General features: G+C 38.4%; 1 protein-coding gene across 1 annotated transcript in view; it reads right to left on the reverse strand.

The window, feature by feature from the left end:
* LOC120514612 (brefeldin A-inhibited guanine nucleotide-exchange protein 2-like) overlaps window positions 1-21225 on the reverse strand; it is a 570108-nt gene that overhangs the window by 520950 nt on the left and 27933 nt on the right. Inside the window, exon 2 of the mRNA XM_039735092.1 lies at window positions 9521-9660. Coding sequence (XP_039591026.1) covers window positions 9521-9660 — 140 coding nt within the window. The remainder of the gene's footprint in view (window positions 1-9520; window positions 9661-21225) is intronic.

The raw sequence follows: 21225 nt of genomic DNA on the forward strand, positions 1-21225 counted from the left end.
TAATTTCTCTTTCTGGAACAGACCCCTGATGTATGCCATACAGCTAAACATGCTAAATTCAGCAGTGAAGATACAATACACAATGAACTGATGTCGAAAAATGAAGTATTAATATTCTCATTCTCAAGTGAAAAATAGCACCCAGTGTACAAATGCGATGGAGGAAAAACATTGTTTGGTTGGTGAATGGAATATAACCAACAAAGTGTAGAGACTTCATGTGTGTCACGAGGACACCCGCTTGTTTGTTACTGCTGGTGGTAATGAGTCCTAATTAAATTGCTAAGGAGTAGTGGGACATGCATTTGTCTTTCATACAGCACTTATTTGTTTAGGATCTTTGTGTATGTATGTGTATGTTTGCTTACAGGGGCAAAAGTAGGCCAACCCATAATGAATTTGGCAAATGTTATTGCCAAAATTGTGGGCTCAGAAATGCCTAAATTTACATTAAAGTCAGCCATCTTCCAGTGCAGTGGCAGAAGAAAGCAGGCTAAACCTAGGAAATGGAAACCTATAGTGCAGGTAGAGATAGCAGAAGCTGAGCTGGGGATGCCACAAAAGGGACGGGGCTGGAAGGATTAAAATCAGGAAAAACAGAAATCTGGTATAAAGACGACAAATGCTGTTAAACAAGGTTTACTTTCTTGTATTACTGGTAATAAGAAAGATCAGTATGAAAAAGAAAAAGTAGATGGAAATCAAAGTTGTGGAATATTGTGTGAAAGTTTTCAGAGATGTAACAGTTGGTGTGAAACATGTGAAGGGTTAGCACGTAGAACACCTACTGCTAAAGTGGAAAGCTGGGAAAGCAGGGGAAGAGAGTGTAAACCACCCATGGTGAAAGTTAGGGCAATAATAACCGGATCTGACTGGAACCCTAAAACATGGGTGGGTGACTTACCCGAGACAGATGAGTGCTCAGAAAAAAAGTGGGAATGCGAGTGTGAGGAAAAGAAAAGGGATGAAAGGAAGGGAAAATAGAGAGGGTGTTTCCTTCCATTATTGTCCACTGCACCAGAATCTCCAGATAATTCTGAGGACTGTCCAGTATTTAAAGAACATGCTACACCGACAGATATTTCACCTCTGTTAGGAAAGGTAACCAGTGCTGCATCGAAATTTGATTTATGACAAAGAAATCAGACAGAAGGCAGAGGAGCTGGTGAGTTTGAATGGCAATTGCTGACTGAAGGGCATGAAATGGATAATGGCATGTTGGTACTGAGTGAAGAAAGTGTGGAATTCAAACAAGGAACAATGGAAATGAAAGTAATTCAAGTGCTAATGTGTGAAAGGTCTGAAAACACTAGTGCAAGAATGACTGACTTGGAAAGAAAGTACATCAGTTTAGGAGTTGGTTTGAATGATACAGGACAAGCCAAAGAACAAAGGATGGGGGATGGTGCAGCAGGAAGGTTTACAAGCTCAGGCAGCAAGTCAGGAATGCACAGGGGTGTGATTGTCCTAATAGCTCTGCTAGGCCCGGCTTTAATTAAAACACGGACACACTTAGGATCAGTAATTCGAAACCTGACTGACCAAGTTGTTTAAAAAGACAGCATATCAAACTCCCTGCAATAAAATACAGAAAAGTGAGCTAGTCTTGAGTAAAGAAGAAAGGTCAGTGTTAGGAGAGATGCTGGATTTGGCAATTGGATTTTAGAGAGGTTTTAGCCCACACTTTCAGGTAGCAGTTACCATACAATAAAAGGACATACAGGCAATTACAAACAAATAGAAGGGTAGCGCAGGAGGACAGGAAAGGGAAAATAGTTATTTCTGTTTCAATTTTCTGACCTTTTGCAATAGTGCTACTTCTATTGTGAGGTTTTACGGACATTGGGTTGGTGCAGGTAATAAATAGTGAAGGTAATCAGCAGAGTAAACTCCATGCAGGAGATCAGGTTACAACTAGCACATTGGAGTGGAGTGGCACTAATGGCTAAGCTGTTCCAAAAAATGCCCAGAAGCAGTTTGAGTGTTTGCACCCGGTCGACAACCATGAAGATGAGATGGACATCCATTTTGTAGACCTGCCCTAACAGCAGAACAAAGAAAGCAGAAAAGACCAAAGGCAAAGACAAAGACATGAAGAAGAACTGAAGAGACAGCAAGAAAAAGACACTTACTGGGGTTCAAGTGAGTAACAAGTCATGCAACAACAGGACTACTCACAATAGCTATAGTTTAAAAATAAGGTTTATTCATTACTGCAGCAAATTTGTATTCCAAGGAGTGGAACCTGAGGGTAGAAAAGCACAAGAGGCAACTAAGTCAACCCCAAATAAGTGAAGAGGGGCCACAAATGTTGGCTTGTGAACAGTTTATCCAATGGCACATGTGCTTAAACTCGGGCAGAAGTGGTTGTATTGGCACCTGTGGTATGTTACCTGTCAATTTTTGATGTTAATTGTACTGCTGCATGTGCTTAAACAGATAGTTTGGGACAGGGGTCTAATTAGCAGTTAGACACCAAACCAGTAAAGATTAAGAAAAGAATTCACACAATAGTCTTAAATTGCAGTAGGTTAGTTTAGTGGATGCAGTGGGTTGGTGCCCTGCCTGGGATTTGTTCCTGCCTTGCACCCTGTGTTGGCTGGGATTGGCTCCAGCAAACCCCCCGTGACCCTGTGTTAGGATATAGCAGGTTGGATAATGCATGAATGGATGGATAGTTTAGTGGAAGTTATGGACTTGTCTCATTTTGAACAACCAGATCTGATGAAATATGAAGACTGCAGAAAGTTAAAGAAACAGTTGAGGCAAGTCAGAGAAGATACAAGTCATCAGCAGCAAATCCAAGTTCTTCAGATTGTGTTTGTAATAAAGAAGATATGTAATGGACAAATGGTCACGCACAACTTTTAACACTGGGAGAGCAAATACTGCAAATCAAAGCACAAGTTATTCAACAGACTATTCAAACAGTTAAGACTGTTTAATTATAATATAAAGACATTGTATAAAAGATTTATCGGGGTGGAGTGATGTGATGTGAAATTTTGCACACAAGTTGATCAATATTTTTTATGTCTTTATTTGTAACTTAGACAAAGCAATGTAATATTAGTATTACATTAGTCCTGCGGTGGGTTGGCACCCTGCCCAGGATTGGTTCCTGCCTTGTGCCCTGTGTTGGCTGAGATTGGCTCCAGCAGACCCCGGTGACCCTGTGTTCGGATTCAGCGGGTTGGAAAATGGATGGATGGATGGTGTTACATTATTGATAATAACAGCAACGGTTTCATGGTTTAAGAACCCCTTCTACCAACTGTTAGGAATTTTACGTCAAGGTTGAGGCACTATTTCTCTGCTAAAGTCTCTTAGTCAACTCCCACTGGAAAGCCAGGCTGCCTAACTGCCAAGCTTCATAGGGGAAAGTGTGAAGGTGTTCTCTACCCCATTGGTCTGAAGTATGGTTGTTTGGAACTGTCTTGTATCAAAAGCCTTTAAGTACCACAACGCCCTATTGGCTATAGGGGTTGGACAGAAAACCTATAAATTTGCTTGCTTTACCTCGCTCTCTCTTACCAAACTGATGAAAGACTATCTCTCACCATGAACTGAAAGGGACAACACAATGAAGAGCACAGCTCAGCAGACATATTGACACAGGCATGCGGACTGGTCTAAAGAAAGCTGACTACAAATGAACTAGAAACATTTTAAGCAACTAACAAGTCTGTGTGCCTCCTGAAACTACATATCACCATTTATCAGGTTGTATGGTTGTCAGTATTCAAATGTACTTTGCATATTGTTATTATTTATGAATATAATGAATAATACATTGTTTAACACTAGAATTACCAGAGCCTATGAGAAAAATCTTAACTCCGGTCCACCTTAAATTCGTTCGCACCTCTCCATCATCGTCTTTTGTCCTGTAAATGTGCCAATTAAGACAAGCAGCAAGCAGCCTGCTATTCCATCTCCCCACTGACTTAGAATGTGCACAAACTTCTACCAGCTCATGCCTTGTTTGATTATCTGGGAGTGAATTGCTGGAGTTTTAGAGTGGAAATAATAGATTGTTATTCAGAACACATGCATTTCATGTGTGTTCCATTTCTACAGTAATCTGTGTAAATACATTTTTAAAACAGAAGCTTTTTCATATTTTAGTAATAAATGTTACAAAATGTACGCATAAACTATACAATGTGTAAGGCCTGAAGTCCAAAGATCAAATAAACACTTTCACAAAAGGTTCAAGGACGATGCAACAGCTTCTGTGGCGTACCGGTTAGATTTGCTGACTTGTAATCAAGAGGCCACCGGTTCAATTCCCACTGCCTCATGTATTTGCTGTTTTTAGTAGTGATGTGCTCTTATTGTTAATATTATACAGTACACCCATACATTTGGGTTGTGTCTGTAACAGACCGTGTACATTTACAGTACTGTAATTGTAAAAGTGACCTTTTTTTTCCCACTTTTATTCTCTCACTCATAATCATGATACATATTACTGTCTCTCCACCCAGGTATTGAACGCTGTTAGTTTTTATTTGAAACTGGGAATAACTGTAGATGTGAGTGGTGCTTTGAGGCAATGGAACTGGGCATTCTCTGATCTGGAGGGATAAAAGCTAACACACCAACGCTGGTGAATTTGACTTCTTCGTATCTCACTGTCACTTTATTTATTTATTTATTTTATTCAGTTTTATTGAGTGTTCCTGCTCACGCAGAATTAGTATGCACCTTATGATTTATGATGTCAAAAAAAAAAAACAAAAAACAGACCAGTAGGTATATATGATATTTGGAATTATTCATTTTATAACCTTTTATCAGGTCAGTTCAGCGCTATATGCAATCATCAAATTCAAACGTTAACGGTTCTCACACACGCAAGGACAGTCCTTCTTCTCTATGCTGTGGTTTCTATCACACACCTGAAAGAAAGAGACTATATATGTGACATTTTGAAGAAATTATTTTATGACCTGAATAGTACCAATCAGAAAACATCATCGCACTAATACAATATTATTTGAAAACGAACAGCATCAGATCGGGTGTGAATTTACGATGGTGCTATTACTTAGAGTCAGATCAGGAGAGGCGGAGAGGTGGAGAGATAGGTGGGGGGAAGGGTGTTACAGTGTGATCTTGACTGAGAGAATAAAAATGAAAAAAGCTAACTTTTACAAGTACCATAAATTTATACCCAATGTCCCATATATTTGTCTTTTTTTTATCTCTGTGCTGCAAGATCCATCCTTACTACATTTACTACGTGTGTACCTGTTGCAATGCGCATACTTTTCTCTATGCTGTGGTTTCTATTACATTGAAAGGGCACTTGACACTGATTCAGTTTACTTTACTGGAGAAGCGGCTGTCTTGGAACAGAAACTTGTCGATGTTGCATTCTCCTTTTCTTTTTCCATCGCCTTTTATAGTAAGATGCGACGACGAAGTTCCTCTGCAAGTTGAGCCATGAACACTCTTATTTTCACAGTGACACCGTGCATACCTTGCACAGTACATGTGCATTGATACTGCAGATCTGAATAAGCTCACGCCTTCTGGTGCACTATGTCGACGTAGCACAGAGAAAAAAAAAAGAAAGAGACAAATGTATGGAACATTGAGTATAAATTTATGGTACTTGTAAAAGTTAGCTTTTTTCAGCTTGATTCTCTCAATCATGATCACTCTCTAATACGCCCCCCACTGCCTCTCCTGATCTGACTCTAAGTAACAGCGCCAGCATGAATTCACACCTGATCTGATGCTATTCATTTTCAAATAATATTGCATTACTGTCCCATATACTTGTTTCTTTTTTTCCTCTGTTCTGCATCAACATCTTGCACCAGAAGGCATGAGCTTATTCAGTGCAGCAGGATCAACACACATGTACTGTGCAAGACAAGCACGGGGGCCACTGTGAAAAGAAGAGTGTTAATTGCTCATATTGCAGAGGAACTTCATCATCGCATCTTACTAGAAAAGGCAATGGAAAAACAAAAGGAGGATGCAACATCGACAACATAAACTGTAAAGTGCATACTAATTCTGCGTGAGCAGGAACACTCAATAAAACTGAATAAAAAAGTGACGGTGAGATATGAAGAACGCAGAATCACCAGCATTTGTGTGTCAGCTTTTATCCCTCCAGATCAGAAAATGTCCAGTTCCATTGCCTCAAAACACCATTCACATCTACAGTTATTCCCAGTTTCAAATAAAAACTAACAGCGTCAGATCCCTGGGTGGAGGGGCGGTAGTATGTATCGTGAGTGACAGAATAAAAGTGAAAAAAAAAGGTAACTTTTACAAGTACAGCACTATAAATGTACACAGTCTGTTACAGACACAAACCAAATGTATGTGTGTACTGTATAACATTAACAATAAGAGCAGCTCACTACTGAAAACGGCAAATATAGAAGACAGTCGGGATCGAACCAGTGGCCCCTTAATTACAAGTCAGCAAATCTTACCGATACGGCACGGAAGCTGTTGTATCGTCCTTGAACCTTTTGTGAAAGTGTTTATTTGATCTTTGGACTTCAGGCTTCACACATTCTATAGTTTATGCCTACATTTTGTAACAATTAGTACTAAAATATGAAAAACTTCTGTTTTAGCAATGTGTTTACACAGATTACTGCAGAAACGGAACACACATGAAATGCATGTGTTCTGAATAACAAACTATTATTTCCACTCTAAAACTCCAGCAGTTCACTCCCAGATAGTCAAACAAGGCATGAGCTGGGAGAAGTTTGTGCATGTTCTAAGTCAGTGGGTGGATGGAATAGCCGGCTGCTTGCTGCTTGTCTTAATCAGCACATTTACAGGACAAAAGACATTGACGGAGAGGTGCGAATGGATTTAAGGTGGGCTGGATTTACGAGTTTTCCCATAGGCTCTGGTAATTCTAGTGTTAAAGTGTAACTTAAATCCTGCTTGTCTTTTACTACACCAAATTGCCTGAGGTTATAAATGTATAAGGGAAATTGGGGAGAAGTTATATGGTACAATACCTTATAAACAGTGGTAGGTCTGGGAGATTTGTGGCATTCTGACAAAGACTACATATTAATAATACAAAAGGGGAAGTACAGGAATATATTACTCTACCAAGACAAAACAGTTGAATAAATCGGACCCTGCAGCTGCATTAATAAAACATAAAGTACCACTTCCAGTTAGCGGAAATAGCCCAAAAGTTCATAGAAATCTACATTTTGTACCTAATACTAAATTTAAAAATTTGTAAGCAGAATTTGGTTGAGTTAAGTGAAAACATACTCAAGTTATCATCTAAAATGTTGAGATTTATCTTAATCTCAAAATTGAATTTTTGGACGAATACAATACTTTCCCTGAAGTCAAAATGGTCAGAACCATCAATGTGAGCATTTTATGCAAAATGCACTCACCGTGCTATGCAACAGCAGAGGTATAATGCATTGTCTAATATTTGTATGGTCAAGATATTATACTATCAAATGCTCAGTTAATACACCTTTGAGTCAAAGGTCTTCATTGATTACAGCTGGCAAAATAATAAAAAGGCCAAAAATCTCCAAAAAACCAAGATAACTTGGCTCCTTCAATGACATCTAAATTCACTCAATATATTTTTCAGTCAGACAAGATATATGACCCAGAAAAAAAACACATTATCAGCAATTAACTTCTGATAAAACACTTTCAGAGAACAAACCTCACAACAACATAACAATTTTGGCCACAGTATCAAAGGGCTTGATAGATAGATAGATAGATAGATAGATAATGTACATTGGCGATCCTAAATTGTCTCTAGTGTGTGGGGGTGGGTGTGTGTGCACGCCCTGCGGTGGGCTAGCGCCTTTCCCGGGGTTTATTTCCTGTCTTGTGTTGGCTGGGATTGGCTCCGGCAAACCCTCGTGACCCTGTAGTTAGGATATAGCGGGTTGGATAATGGATGGCTGGAATATGCTGAACAACAATACAAATTTCCATAACGGATTGGTCGAGCCCCGGGTTAACAACAACCGCCACCAGTACTGTTAGCCAATAGGGTGCTGGCAGAAAATGGACTACTGTTGACCGAAGAAGGAGAAGAGGAGGGGGGAAACGTGTCCGGAGGAAGGTGAGGAGAGTGGAACTGAGGGTAGGAATTTTGAATGTTGGCAGTATGACTGATAAGGGGAGAGAGATAGCAGATATGATGGTGAGAAGGAAGGTTGATATATTGTGTGTGTAAGAGACTAAACGGAAGGGGAATAAGGCCAGGTGGATCAGAGGTGGATTCAAATTGTTCTATCATGGTTTGGATGGGAGAAGAAATGGGGTAGGTGTTACTCTAAAGGAACAGCATGTCAAGAGTGTTTTGTAGGTGTAAAGATTGTCAGACAGGGTATTGATTGTGATGCTGGAAATTGGAGGTGTGATGATGAATGTTGTTAGTGCATAAGCTGGAGAAAGCATATGACAGGGCTCCTTGAGAGCAGTGATATTTCAGTTCTGATATTAATTGTAGTTTTAGTTTTTATTTTATTTTATAAAATTAACTTTTATTATTATTTCATTCTAGTTTTCAGTGGAGTCAACAATTTTTATATTTATTCAGTTCTATATTTAAAAGTTGCAGTTTTAATTCTATTTAATTCTGGCTTTTTTACATAAAATTAGTACAATTTTATTTTTTTTTTCTGTTGCAATACCACAAATACTGGCCTACACATTTTTCAATGCCAGTTATGTTTCAATCAACAAAATACACTCATGGTTCATAATGCCGTTAAACACAGCTTGAATATCAATGATCAAACAAATTAAGTGGCCTAATGAGTACAATCAGCAAGATCAAATGTTTCAACCCAAGAAACCAGTCTGTGCAAGCACGTTGCTGATGAGCTTTAAACAAGCATGCATTTTGAGAGATTAGTTCATGTTGCAACGACGTCCATTACACAGATAGCCACACAGTGAAAATATTCGATAGACGAGCACCTGTAATGCAAGTGCACAAACAAGGTCTTATCCACTGGCGCCAGCAGACTGTATGTTGACGATTTCTGCTGCCAGTACTGAGGCACTGATGTGTGGTGACATTCATGGCTGGTGAGGCATGGACTCCTTCAGAGTCAGATTTACAAATATATGAACCCAAAAGAGTAGCTTATTCTCTATTCAAATGGCAGCATGCACATTGACTACTGGTTATGTTTCATATCTCATCAGCATTCATTACACATAGATAGGTAAGGTACATATTTGGCTAAGAAATATAGATGAAGCTGAAAAGTTTTGTTGAGATCAAAGAATTGTGGTCTTCCCTGTTCAAACTATTACCACTGAATTTCTCACAAGAATAAAGGGATGCAGAAAATAAGATTAGCTATTAAAAGACACTATCGGAGGCAAACTCAACATTAACTGATTACTATTAATATAGTAGAGATTTTTTTATTTTATAACTTTTGTCTAATGCCATCAGTTTTGACATTTATGTACCCTACATGCTACAAAAAATATGTAAATGACTGCCTTATAGTATTCATACCTGAATAGATGACATTCCAATCTCCTGTCCACTTCTGCCTTGAGCAATTTTTGACAAGTCATTTACAAGACGCTCAAAGATATTAGCAGCACTTAAATCACAGTCATAGTTCACATAAATATCCACTACACATTGTGCATCTGCAAACAAGAAAGATGAAGAAATATTCAATATGGTAAAACAATACCAATAATATGCTTAATGGATAGACTGAACAGTCCGAGGGCCAAACTTTCACAGTGCAAATTCTCTATGGGCCAGAATGGATCACACCAGGCCAGGACAACTGTTCTCATACACCTCACACAATTCAATAGGAACACTCACTTACTCACTCCTGGAAGCCCTCATCCAATCACCTATTCATGCACATCACATGCACCACTTTTTCCCTTGCAAAGTTTTTATCAGTTTGTAACAGTGTTTGCTGACCGAGGTCTTAAGAGGTTCAAATAAATTAATAAACGCTGTGATAATAAATGCAAAGAATATTTCTCACAATAAAAAAAGAATAATAATTTTAAAACTGAATTCAAATAAAAGATTTCCTATAATAAAAAGGTACATACACATTTTAAATTGAATCACAAGACATATACATTTTAATTGAATCATATTTCTAAACATGTTATTGTAACTAAGCGTCTGAACACTTCTTTGCTTTTCATTATAAGCTGAATTATTGAAAGGGGATGAGAGTTGCAAGAATCCATTTCCTTTGGGGTGGAACCTCATTATTGCCTAAATGCACTGTCCAAAACAACTTATAATGAGTTTTACAGAGAAGGCATGTCACATTTAAGAACTGTAGCTGCTAAAGTCTCACTGCTCATTAGATCCTGGAGTTGTGACCATAGGTTAATCACGCTGTGTGATTAGTTGCAAGACTGTTTTGGGTTTTCACACAGATTCCAAACATGCACTGAAATTGTGCATGTAACATAATGTGAAGGAGATTAATACAGCCATTCAATGTAAGGAATGCCGGAATATGAATCAGAACAGAGCATGAAAGTAAACAAATATCACAGACAACTCTGTAACAGTGTACACCCTTCAGCCTACCTGCCAATTTCAATTGTGGAGAAAACACTGTACACATACAATAAATTCAAATCTCTTGAAATTGTGTTTGTGCCTGAGGAGGAACTGTCAAGGATATACTGCACTGATTTCATTCTAATGTTATACTCATTTCAATCAAGCAAACACAATCATTTAAACTGATAATTTTTTACATTAAAATCCACAAAGGACATTCTCAATCACATAACTTTTACTGATTTTCCATAAAGTTTATTTATAAAATTCAGAGGCGGAACTGTGATACTTTGGTAGAAACAGAGCCATTGCAACTACCAAAATAAAACTCTGTCTTCACTTTCAGTCTCAATAAACTGTGCAGTAATGAAAACACTACATACTAAAATTAGGTATATATCAAAATGAGTCAGATTCTTTAATTAATTGATATTTTAAAATTCAACTAGTAACATTTAAACAAAATCAAATATGATATTTTTGATTTCCTTCACCATTCAACTTCCTTAACAGATTAAATTTATTAGAAAATCCTAGAGTCAGAACTGCCACACAGACACCATCCACAGTTAACATTAGAATCCCTGAAGCCTATGAAAAAAGTCGTAATCCCAGGCCTCCTTAAATTCCTTTGCACTTCTTTCATCAGCACCTTTGTTTCTGCAAATGTGTCAATCATCACAAGCAGTCTGATATCCCATCCCCCACCGACACAGCTGAAGTTCTCCCAGCTAAAGTCTCTTTATCTGGGTGTGGGGTGCCTGGCTTTGTATAGGGTAAATAATATATCGTTATTTGGAATGCATACATTTCATGTGTGTTCCATGTCTATAATAATCTATACAAATGTAGGATGACAGGAAATGTAAGGCAGAAAATGTTGAACACATAACTGAAACAGAGATTTTTCATGTTTTATTAGTAATTGAAAAGATGTTGACATCCATCCATCCAGAAGTGTATATTGTGTGAAGACTGAAGTCCAAATCATAAATAAATACTTTCACAAAAGGTATAACAAAACAAGTGTGCTTCTATTCAAGAATATAACCAAAGAAAAAGAATTTGGGTTAGGGTACAAAATAGGTTTGTCCACTTGGTTGGTGCAGTGATAACAACCTCTGTCTCATAATCAAGAGGTTCTAGGTTTGATCACGGGTCCTCCCAACATTTCTCATTTTAAGGAGTGAGTTGCTATTTTTATTACTATCATATAATTAAAACATACATTTGATTTGAGTCTGTAACAGTCGGTGTAAATTTATGGTACTTTAAGTTAGCGTATTTATATTTATTCAGTGTTATTCTCTCAGTCACGTTCATGCTCTCCCCGATCTGATACTGTTAGTTTTCAAATAAAGACATGGTATAACTGAAGTGAACTTAAGGTTTCACATCGGAGAAAGAGAACAAAAGCCCTCCACGCAAGGAACGTCCAGTCACACATAAGAACAACACAGTTACACCAAGAGTAAAGGTGAAAGATGGCACCATTTGGATGCAGCAAGAAGCTGAGCGTCATCCTGCTGCCAGTGAATCTGCCACACACATGTCCTTAAACAAAACAGCAGGGCCTACAGAACTCACCAAGGTATCATGCAAAGTTCTGTCTGTAATATTGTTTTTTGATGGTCTTTATATAAAAAAAACATTTAGATGTACTTATATAAAAGAGAGATTGAATGTTATTTACCTTGATTTATTTACTTATCTCCCTACAGCGTAAAGTCACAAGTAGACTGCAGAGCTTCCTGTGTTTGATCGACATAGGTATGCTGACAAAGTATATGTGCAATGCCACTCCTTATTAAGGAAAAGATCAGTTACATAAAGTGTGACGGCAGCTTCCACTTACAGCTAAAGTCACTTCAGTATGCAAGCAATACTTCACGCTGTTGTTTAGATCTGGCAGTGCCATTCTAATGGTGTATGTGCCCAAAAAGAAGAAGTCTGACTATAGTCTAAGTACCATGCACCATGACGTGGAGATTAGGCACAACCACATGAAGGTATCTGAATGAAAATAATGTTTCATTAGTGCCACAATTTTTTCTGATAGGCACTATTCAGGTCATAAAATGATATATTCAAAATGTCAAATATATTTGTCTCTTTCTTTTTTCTGCTCAGTGCAGCATTGACATCATGGACCAGAAGGCGCATGCTCATTCAGTGCAAACAGGAACATACAGGTGGCCAGTTGCTGTGCTCTACAACATACTTGACCTGGCGGTGATAAACACACATGTATTGTACAAGGCATGGATGGGTCCTACTGGGAAAAGAAGAGTATTCTTGGCTCGCCTTACAGAGGAACTTGTTGCTTCTTACAAGAAAAGGCAATGGAAAAAAAAGATGATGCAACATTGACAAGCTTCTGTTCCAAGACCTCTGGTTCCTCTAGGAAAGAAAACGTAGTGTCAGGTGCTCCTTCAATGTAATATGAACCACAGCACAGAGAGGTATGCACATTGCAACAGGTACAAATGTCAGAAATGTAGGAAGGATGGTCCTTGGGTGTGTGGGAACTGTTAACATTTGAATTTGATGATTGAATATAGCGCGGAACTGACCTCTCTGTACTATTCTTTCCTCTGCATGTCCTAGAGTACAAAAGAAACACTACCATAAACCACAACGTTGAGACTAGGCAAGATCAAGGAAAACAAAAAACAAATGTGGTCACTGACTACAACCGTAAGAATATAATGTTGCATCAGTGTGTCACAATACACTGTATTAACTCAGTCTCCATTAGTAGTTCACAGCTGGACGTCACTCAAGGTGTCCCAAAACACAAATAAAGCAGAAAAAAATTTGAAATCAGTCACCAATATTTATTACAGGAAAAAATCCTATTTCAGTATTTGTTGGTGAGATAAAGAAAAAAAAAATCCGCAAAATAACAAAGGTGTTGTGAAGAAAAGAGCAATCCATAAAAATAATACGCAACAATCAAGCACAACAAAATAGTAGTATCCAACAAACTGGACAAATCTGATAAATTATTAAAACAATTCATGCAAAGTAGTAACAGGCAAGGGCTCATAAAATGTACATAGTCCAAAGCTGCCAAAAAATAATGGAAGAAAGAAAAAGGTTGAATAATTGATCCAAGGTCTCTATAACAGCCAAAACCTTTCATCCCTGTGCTGAAGCTCTGCCAAAATATTGGAGACACCCAGGCATAAAATCCACCTCCTGATCCTCTCCTTATTCCTACACATAAAGTATTTTCCCTACATTTCACATATTCCCAGGGATTATTTCTAAACTCTTACACAACAACAAAACAATCTCCACAAACAAGCAAGGTACTACCATCACCGCACTGTGACTACTTTCTTCCTTTCCCATTTCATTACTCATGACTGTAGCAAAGTCAGCTGCTTAATGGCTTTTAGCAGCATAAAGGGAATACAGAGCCACACACACGCAGAATGAAAACTGCCCGTCAAGTGACCACTAACACGGCGAGTCTGCTAAAGAAGAGGACTCCGCCAAATCAGTAAGTGAAGGCATTACATAAAATCTAATATTTACTGGAATGATGAGCTAACATTAAGTATCTAATGGGGATTCATTTAACATTAGGATACTTTTAGCACTGCACCTGTCAAATCCATACTGTGTTATATTTGGCTAAATACCGGCTGCTGCTGGTTCTTCTGGCTTCCCGCACCGGCAAAAGACCCAGTGATGGTTCTACTACTACAAAGTTTTCCAAAATGTACAATACAGGTCAAAAAATAAATTATTCTAAATGCCATATATACCTATATCTCTCTTTTTTGTGAGTGCAGCTTTGACATCATGGACCAGAAGGTGCATGCTAATTCAGAGAGAGCAGGAACACTCAAGAATAAAACTGAATAAAAAAAATTAAAGTGACAACAAGATACCAAGAAGGCATGATTCACCAGCGTTTGTATGTCAGCTTTAATTCCTCCACATCAGAAAATTCCATGTAATTTCCCTGAATTTCAAGTTCCATTGTCTCAAAACACCACTCATATACAGAGTTATTCCCAGTAAAACAATTTTGTTATACCACATCTTTATTTGAAAACTAATAGTGTCAGATTGTGGTTGGGGGCTGGGGGAGCGTAAAGAGAAAAAAACAGAAAAAAAAAACGATAATCTTTACAAGTACCATAAATTTACACCGGCTGTTAGAGATTCAAACCAAAAGTATGTTTATCTACATTACTAAACAAAGGTTGTATGTATATATGTACAGATGCCAGAGGCCAGAAGCAAACCGTGCATAATACAACCACCGCCCGAATCCGCACACCACCGCATATACAACCTTCATTTACCAATGTATATCTCCAAGCCAGGATCCGCTACCATGGTCACTTCAGCACGTGAATCCACTGCTATCACCATCAGGGAACTAGGTGGCGCCAAAAGTACACACGCACAGCACCTCAGCACCCCAGAGTCAAGCCCAGCGGCTTCCCAGAGTCAGTAGGTGGTGCCCAAACAACACAACACAACCTGTAAAGTAAACAGGAGGTAAAGCGTGCACGCCAGCAAGTTACCATGGTGACATATTTAAACATGACGATCAACAAATCCCAAGGATAAACCATGAACAAAGTAGGGATTTACCTATCTGAGTCTGTATTTGGACATGGACAACTTTATGTTGCCTTTTCAAGTGTCCGGCGTTCGTGTGACGTTAAAGTAAAGGTTTTAACTACTCCATACCAGGGAGAGCTTATTCAAGGACAGGAAACCATCTTTACCAAAAATGTTGTTTATAAGGAAATTTTTGATTAACTGAATTTACCATTTTATGAATTTTTTGTTTCCAATTTACTTTATTTAAACCTTTGCACTCCGATATTTTTTTTTACTTATGAGTGCAGCAACTCAAAGACATTTTGGACTTAAATAATATAACAATTAAATTTCAATTTTAGTTTTAATAAATTGGTTAATTTTAGTACAAATATATTTATTTAATTAAATGAAAACTTTCCCAGGACACGCCCAGCCTCTATGATTTTTCATCCCTCCAAAGATCGGAGGGAACAGAAAGTGATTGCCATTCTTGGATTTGCAATTCTTTAGAGAATCGGGGGTTTACTGGTATTATATAATAGCTATAAAAATAGCAGGTCATTACTTTAAATGATAAATGGTGGGAAGACCCGGGATCAAACCTGCAACTTCTTGATCATGAGACAGCAATTGTTACCACTGCACCAACCAAATGGACATATCTACTTTGTACCCTAACCGAATTTCTTTTTCTTCTGTTATATTCTTGAATAAAAGCACACTAGTTTCATTATACCTTTTGTGAAAGTGTTTGATACTTCATGTCAACATTTTGTCAATTATTACTAAAACATGATTACATGAAATTTGAAAAAAATTCTCTGTTTTAGTTATGTGTTCGACATTTCCTACCATCCTTCATTTTCATAGATTGTTGTAGACGCAGAACAGACATGAAAGGTATGTATTCTAAATGACGAATATATTATTTACCCAGTACAAGTCAAGGAACCTCACACCTAAATAAATAGACTTGAGCTCTGAGAATCTTCTGTGCAACTTCATCTGTGTCAGTGGGGGATGGTAAAGCAGGCAGGTTGTTGCATGTACTGCTTGACACAATTGCAAAACAAAGGCGCTGATGAAAGAGGCATGAATGAATTTATGGTGGCCCAAATTATGACTTTTTTCGTAGACTTGAAGGATTCCAGTGTTAAGTAGCTCTTGGAAAACCCATTTATTAGAACTTTTCTGATTGAGATCAAGACTAACTCTCACTGTCAGCCACAGGCAACACTGGGTGGACTACTCAAACCTCCTCAAGAGAAATGCTTCCACTGGTGAGCTCTCCTCAATGTCCTTTCTGTCTTCTCTTTCTTTTCTTTCTAACCTACTGATTAGTTTAGCACCTTTTATGCAGCACCAACACACAATCACTGTGGTGTCACCCCTATTGAATCTCATATATGTTTTTCTACACAGATTCAAATCGCAACGGTATTTCTACATCTTAACGCAAAACAAACACATTATACATCCACAGCAATTGGGAAATGAAGCTTAATTCAATTACAAAATATAAACTCTACAACCAAAATACAATCACTAGTAAGCACTGATACACAAACATTGACAAATAACCTCAAAAATGGTTCCTAAGTTATGCAAGTTTAGTAAATGAAAGTGTTTTTAAAAAATTTCCTCCAATCTATTCATTTAGTGTAGGTCAGAAAACTATCTTGCTTTCATTTATAAGTTAAATTGCCAAGTGTGGTATTAGGCCCAAGTTGGGGGCAGAGAAATTGTGCATGTGAACCTAAAATTAATGATACAGGTAAAATTCCATTACAACAAACTCCCCGGGACCTAAAAAATATTTTGTTATAATGAAAATTTCATTGTAATGAGATTCTGTATTTGTTACTATAGTGCTTTCTTTAACTTGAGCCCAGGCATTTGCAATCATTTCAATAGCTTCTTTTGTGTTAATTTTAACCTCCTCCTGCCTAAAAATGTTGCTGATGAGAATTTTTCTCAGTATTTCCTTGCGATAATACATTTTCCCAAAGCACGATTGCAGCATCTGTGGAAGATTGTTTGCCCGTTGCCGGTGCAGGGCAAAAACAGACTCATAGCGCTGCACTGAAGTGACACAGAAGCAAATCGTAAAAGATCGGGGTCGCGCTATAAGTCCCTGTCTTGCACCCCAAATCATGAGGCTGAGTCTCAGTACTTTAGGGAAACCAACTTTATTCAGCTTGAAACAGGAACAGCACACTTATTTATTGTAGCATGATCTGCAACTCTGCTATACACAGACACAGCAGTCAGGCTGCATCACCCATCGATATCTTTTCTGTTTGCTTTGGCAGAGAAACGCAGCATAGCTGAGAGAAGCAGAATATCTTTGAGCCAGCTTTTTCCCTGGAAACAGATAAACAATCTTCCACAGACACAGAGATCAGACTTTGCAACACTCTTCGGTGTGTCGTCCAGTTAAGGGAGGTCCCAAGAGAGCTTACAAACTTCACATTTTCTTGAATGAGTGACGCATTAATAGGAATGTTTCTTGAACGAGCATCTCTAAACCACATAAAAACTGCTTTTTCGACGTCTTCAAATGCAGCATTTCACATACGTTTGCAACCCGAGATCTTTTTTCTTCTTTTGCTCGGTCTTTCAAGAAAGTTGACAGCGTCGATGGCAAAATTCCGAATTCCCTGGCAAACTCTTTTTTTTTTTTGCCGCAATTGTGAGCTGCAAAACTGTAAAGTTTTTTTCTAATATGAACTGTTATCATTTTTTCGTGTCTGCCGTTTCTATAGGAGGGTAACAATGAATTAAATTCCAGTGGATGTTTTTTAAATGTTGACAAGCAATAAGCAAAAAGTATCACTGAAAACCGCAGGAAACAAAAAGGGCAAAAAAAAGTATGAGAAAAGTTCAAAGAAAGAAAAAAAATGACAATGTTTTAGTTTGGGGATCATTGTGCACAACTGAGCTGCGGCCACAGAACTAGCTGCTCTGCGGATGATTCATTCAGGCATTTCAAGGTCTTTTGGGCACTTTGTTATAATGAAAGTATCTGCTGAATGTACTTCATAGTAAAGAGATTTCTATAGACTCGCATCTATGGGGAAACTGTCAGGACCATAAATATACTTCATTGTAATGAAAATTTAATTGTAAAGATATTCGTTATAACGGAATTTTACCTGTACTTGGTATACACCATATATTGGACATCAACCTTGTTGAACAAGAAGCCTTCATTATAGTTGAGCCACTGCTGCATATTGGAGTGGAGGGCTGAAGGACAACCTGAAGTCAGCAAAGAGACTTCTAGAAAGATTGCTCCAGGATTTCTGGATGTTGTGCCTGATTGTGTCACAGATTCAACATGCTGTGACAAGCACTACCAGAGTCCTACAAAATGGCCTCCAGCCAGCTAATGGTGTACGTGTTTCTGACCAAACTGTCAGAAACATACTCTATGAGTGTGCCATGAAGGCCCGATATCCTCTAATGGAACCTGTGCTCACAGTCCATCACTGTGCAACTTTATTGGCATTCACGAGATAATACCACAATTGGCAGATCCACCATTGGTGCCCCACTCTTTTCACAGATGAGAGCTGGTTCACACTGAACATATGTGATAGACAAGAAAGAGTCTGGAGACACTGTGGTGAATGTTATGCAGCCTGTAACATCAGCCAGCATGACCAGTTTGGTGTTGGCTCAGTTATGGTCTGGGAAGGCATGTCCATGGAGAGTCACAGAGACCTCCAAATGCGAAGCAACATTACCCTAACTGCTGTTAGATACCAGGATGAAATCCTCAGAGCCACTGTCAGACCTTACGTTGGAGTAGTGGGCCATGGGTTCTCCCTGTTGCAGGACAATGCTCAGCTTCATGTTGGTAGTGTGTAGGCAGTTCCTGGATTACAAAGGCATTGATGCCACATTCCCAAGACCTGAATTCAATTGAGAACCTTTGGGATGTTATGTATTGGTGCATCCAACACCACCAGGTAGCACCACAGCCTGTTCAGGAGCTCACGGATGCCCTGATTCAGAGCTGTGAGGAGATCCCCCAGTATACCATCCAACATCTCATCAGGAGCATGCCCAGATGCTTCGGTAGATCATACAGACACTGGGGGCCAGATACATTACTGAGATACATTATGATTGCTGTGATGAAATTCACACAAGTTGGATCAGGCTGTGATATCAATTTTGGACTTTGAGATTGAATTTATGATTTAAGTGGTCCAAATGAATGCAAGTAAAAACAAGCACCTCCGTCAAGACTGCAGCAAAACTACAAGATTGGAAATATCATTTTGGGGGTACCGAGTGGCTGGACCAGGCCAAGGGGATGCCCAGTAACACCTGGCTGTGGCTGTGAGGGTCATTTCTGGAGGGTGGGATTGGACAGCGTGTCTGCCTGGGAGGTTGCCAACCAAGATCCCGAGCAGTTTTGTCGTGTGGTGGGTGCAGCAACGCACTGTATCAGTGCATGCTCCTCAAACTGACCTAACCTGATGGCATACATTCATTTTTCCAAAAAGTTGCATTGTTATGTGCGGTATTTGGCATAAGTAAAAAAGCTACAGCTTTTTACAGAAGAAACGTAAAGCTAGACCCTTAAAACGTCCACTTCAATGCAGGAAACTTTTGAGCTCAACATTGCATAATTAGATGGCAAAAATATTGGGAACTAGTCTGTTTGTATCATTTGTTTTTGTGATATTCTACTATTTACACACAAGTCCAGGTGGTAACTTCACTTCCTTTCTTGTATACATATGACAGACAACTCTCGAACCCCTCATAGCATGGTACTTGTAGTTCATTATATGAAGGGTTCAGTTGCAGTCATGGACATTAAAGTATGGAATACCATTTATGCCAAATGAAAATAAATAAAATACCAATTATAAAATAATCACATGAAAAACTACAGATTTGTTAATTATATAAAATATATAATTAAATACATTATATAATATGATATTAATATAAATGAATCATTAAATTCTAAAAAATACATAATTAAATAAAAGTCATTTAATTATTACAATGCGCAAAGTACTCATTGTGATAGCCCATGTCTGTTCCTGTGGGACAATTGTGTTGAAATATGGCACACTTACTCATCCACAAAAATTTGTCAAGAAGGTTATATTTTTACTGAAATATCTTGAACAGCACTGTACACAGTTTTAACACTAGAATCTTTGAAGCCTACGAAAAACTCGTAATCCCAGCTGGCCTTAAATTCCTCGCACATTTCATCAGTGTCTTTTATTTTGTAAATGTGTCAATCAGCACAAGCAGCCTGCTAGCCCATAACCCACTGATGCAGCTCAAGTTGCAGAGAAGATTCTCTGAGTTTAAGTCTGTTTATCTGTGTGTGAGGTGCATGCGGACAAATTACATGTGTACCGAAGTGACTTTAGCTGCAGGTGGAAGCTCCTGTCGCACTTTACGCAAATGTTATTACGGTTCTGTCATTGTTCAGAAACGGCTCCATAAGCTTTATTGCTTAGTCTCAGAAAGTCTTCCTCCCGTAGGATGACTGGGATCTTTTTCTAAATAGGGAGTGGCATTGCACATGTATTTTGTCAGCAGGCCCCTGTTGATCAAACTCAGAAAGCTCTGCTAAATAAATCAAGGTAAATAACATTTGATCTGGCTGTTATACAAGTATCATACAAATGTTTATCTTATAAAGATCATCACAAAACATAATCACAAACAGGACTTTGCATGATACCTTGGCAAGCTCTGTAAGCCCTTTTTCTTTGAAGGACATGCATATGGCAGATTGACTGGCAAGACGATGCCCGACCTGTTATTGCATCCAAACTGTACCATCTTTCACTTTATGCCTGGTGCAGCTGCATTGTTCTTAGATGTGAGTGGACATTTCTTGCGGGCAGGGCTTCTGTTCTTTTTCTCTGATGTAGAACCCTCATCCTTATCTGAGTTCACCTCTGTTATTGCACGTCTTGATTTGAAAACTAGGAGTGTCAGATCGAGGTGACTGAGAGAATAAAACTGAATAAAAAAAAAAAAAAAGCTGAATTTTTTTTTAACCATAAATTTACACCAGCTGTAACAGACTCAAAATTAAATATATG

This window comes from Polypterus senegalus, chromosome 14 (genome assembly GCF_016835505.1).
Source record: "Polypterus senegalus isolate Bchr_013 chromosome 14, ASM1683550v1, whole genome shotgun sequence".
Classification (NCBI taxonomy): Eukaryota; Metazoa; Chordata; class Cladistia; order Polypteriformes; family Polypteridae; genus Polypterus; species Polypterus senegalus.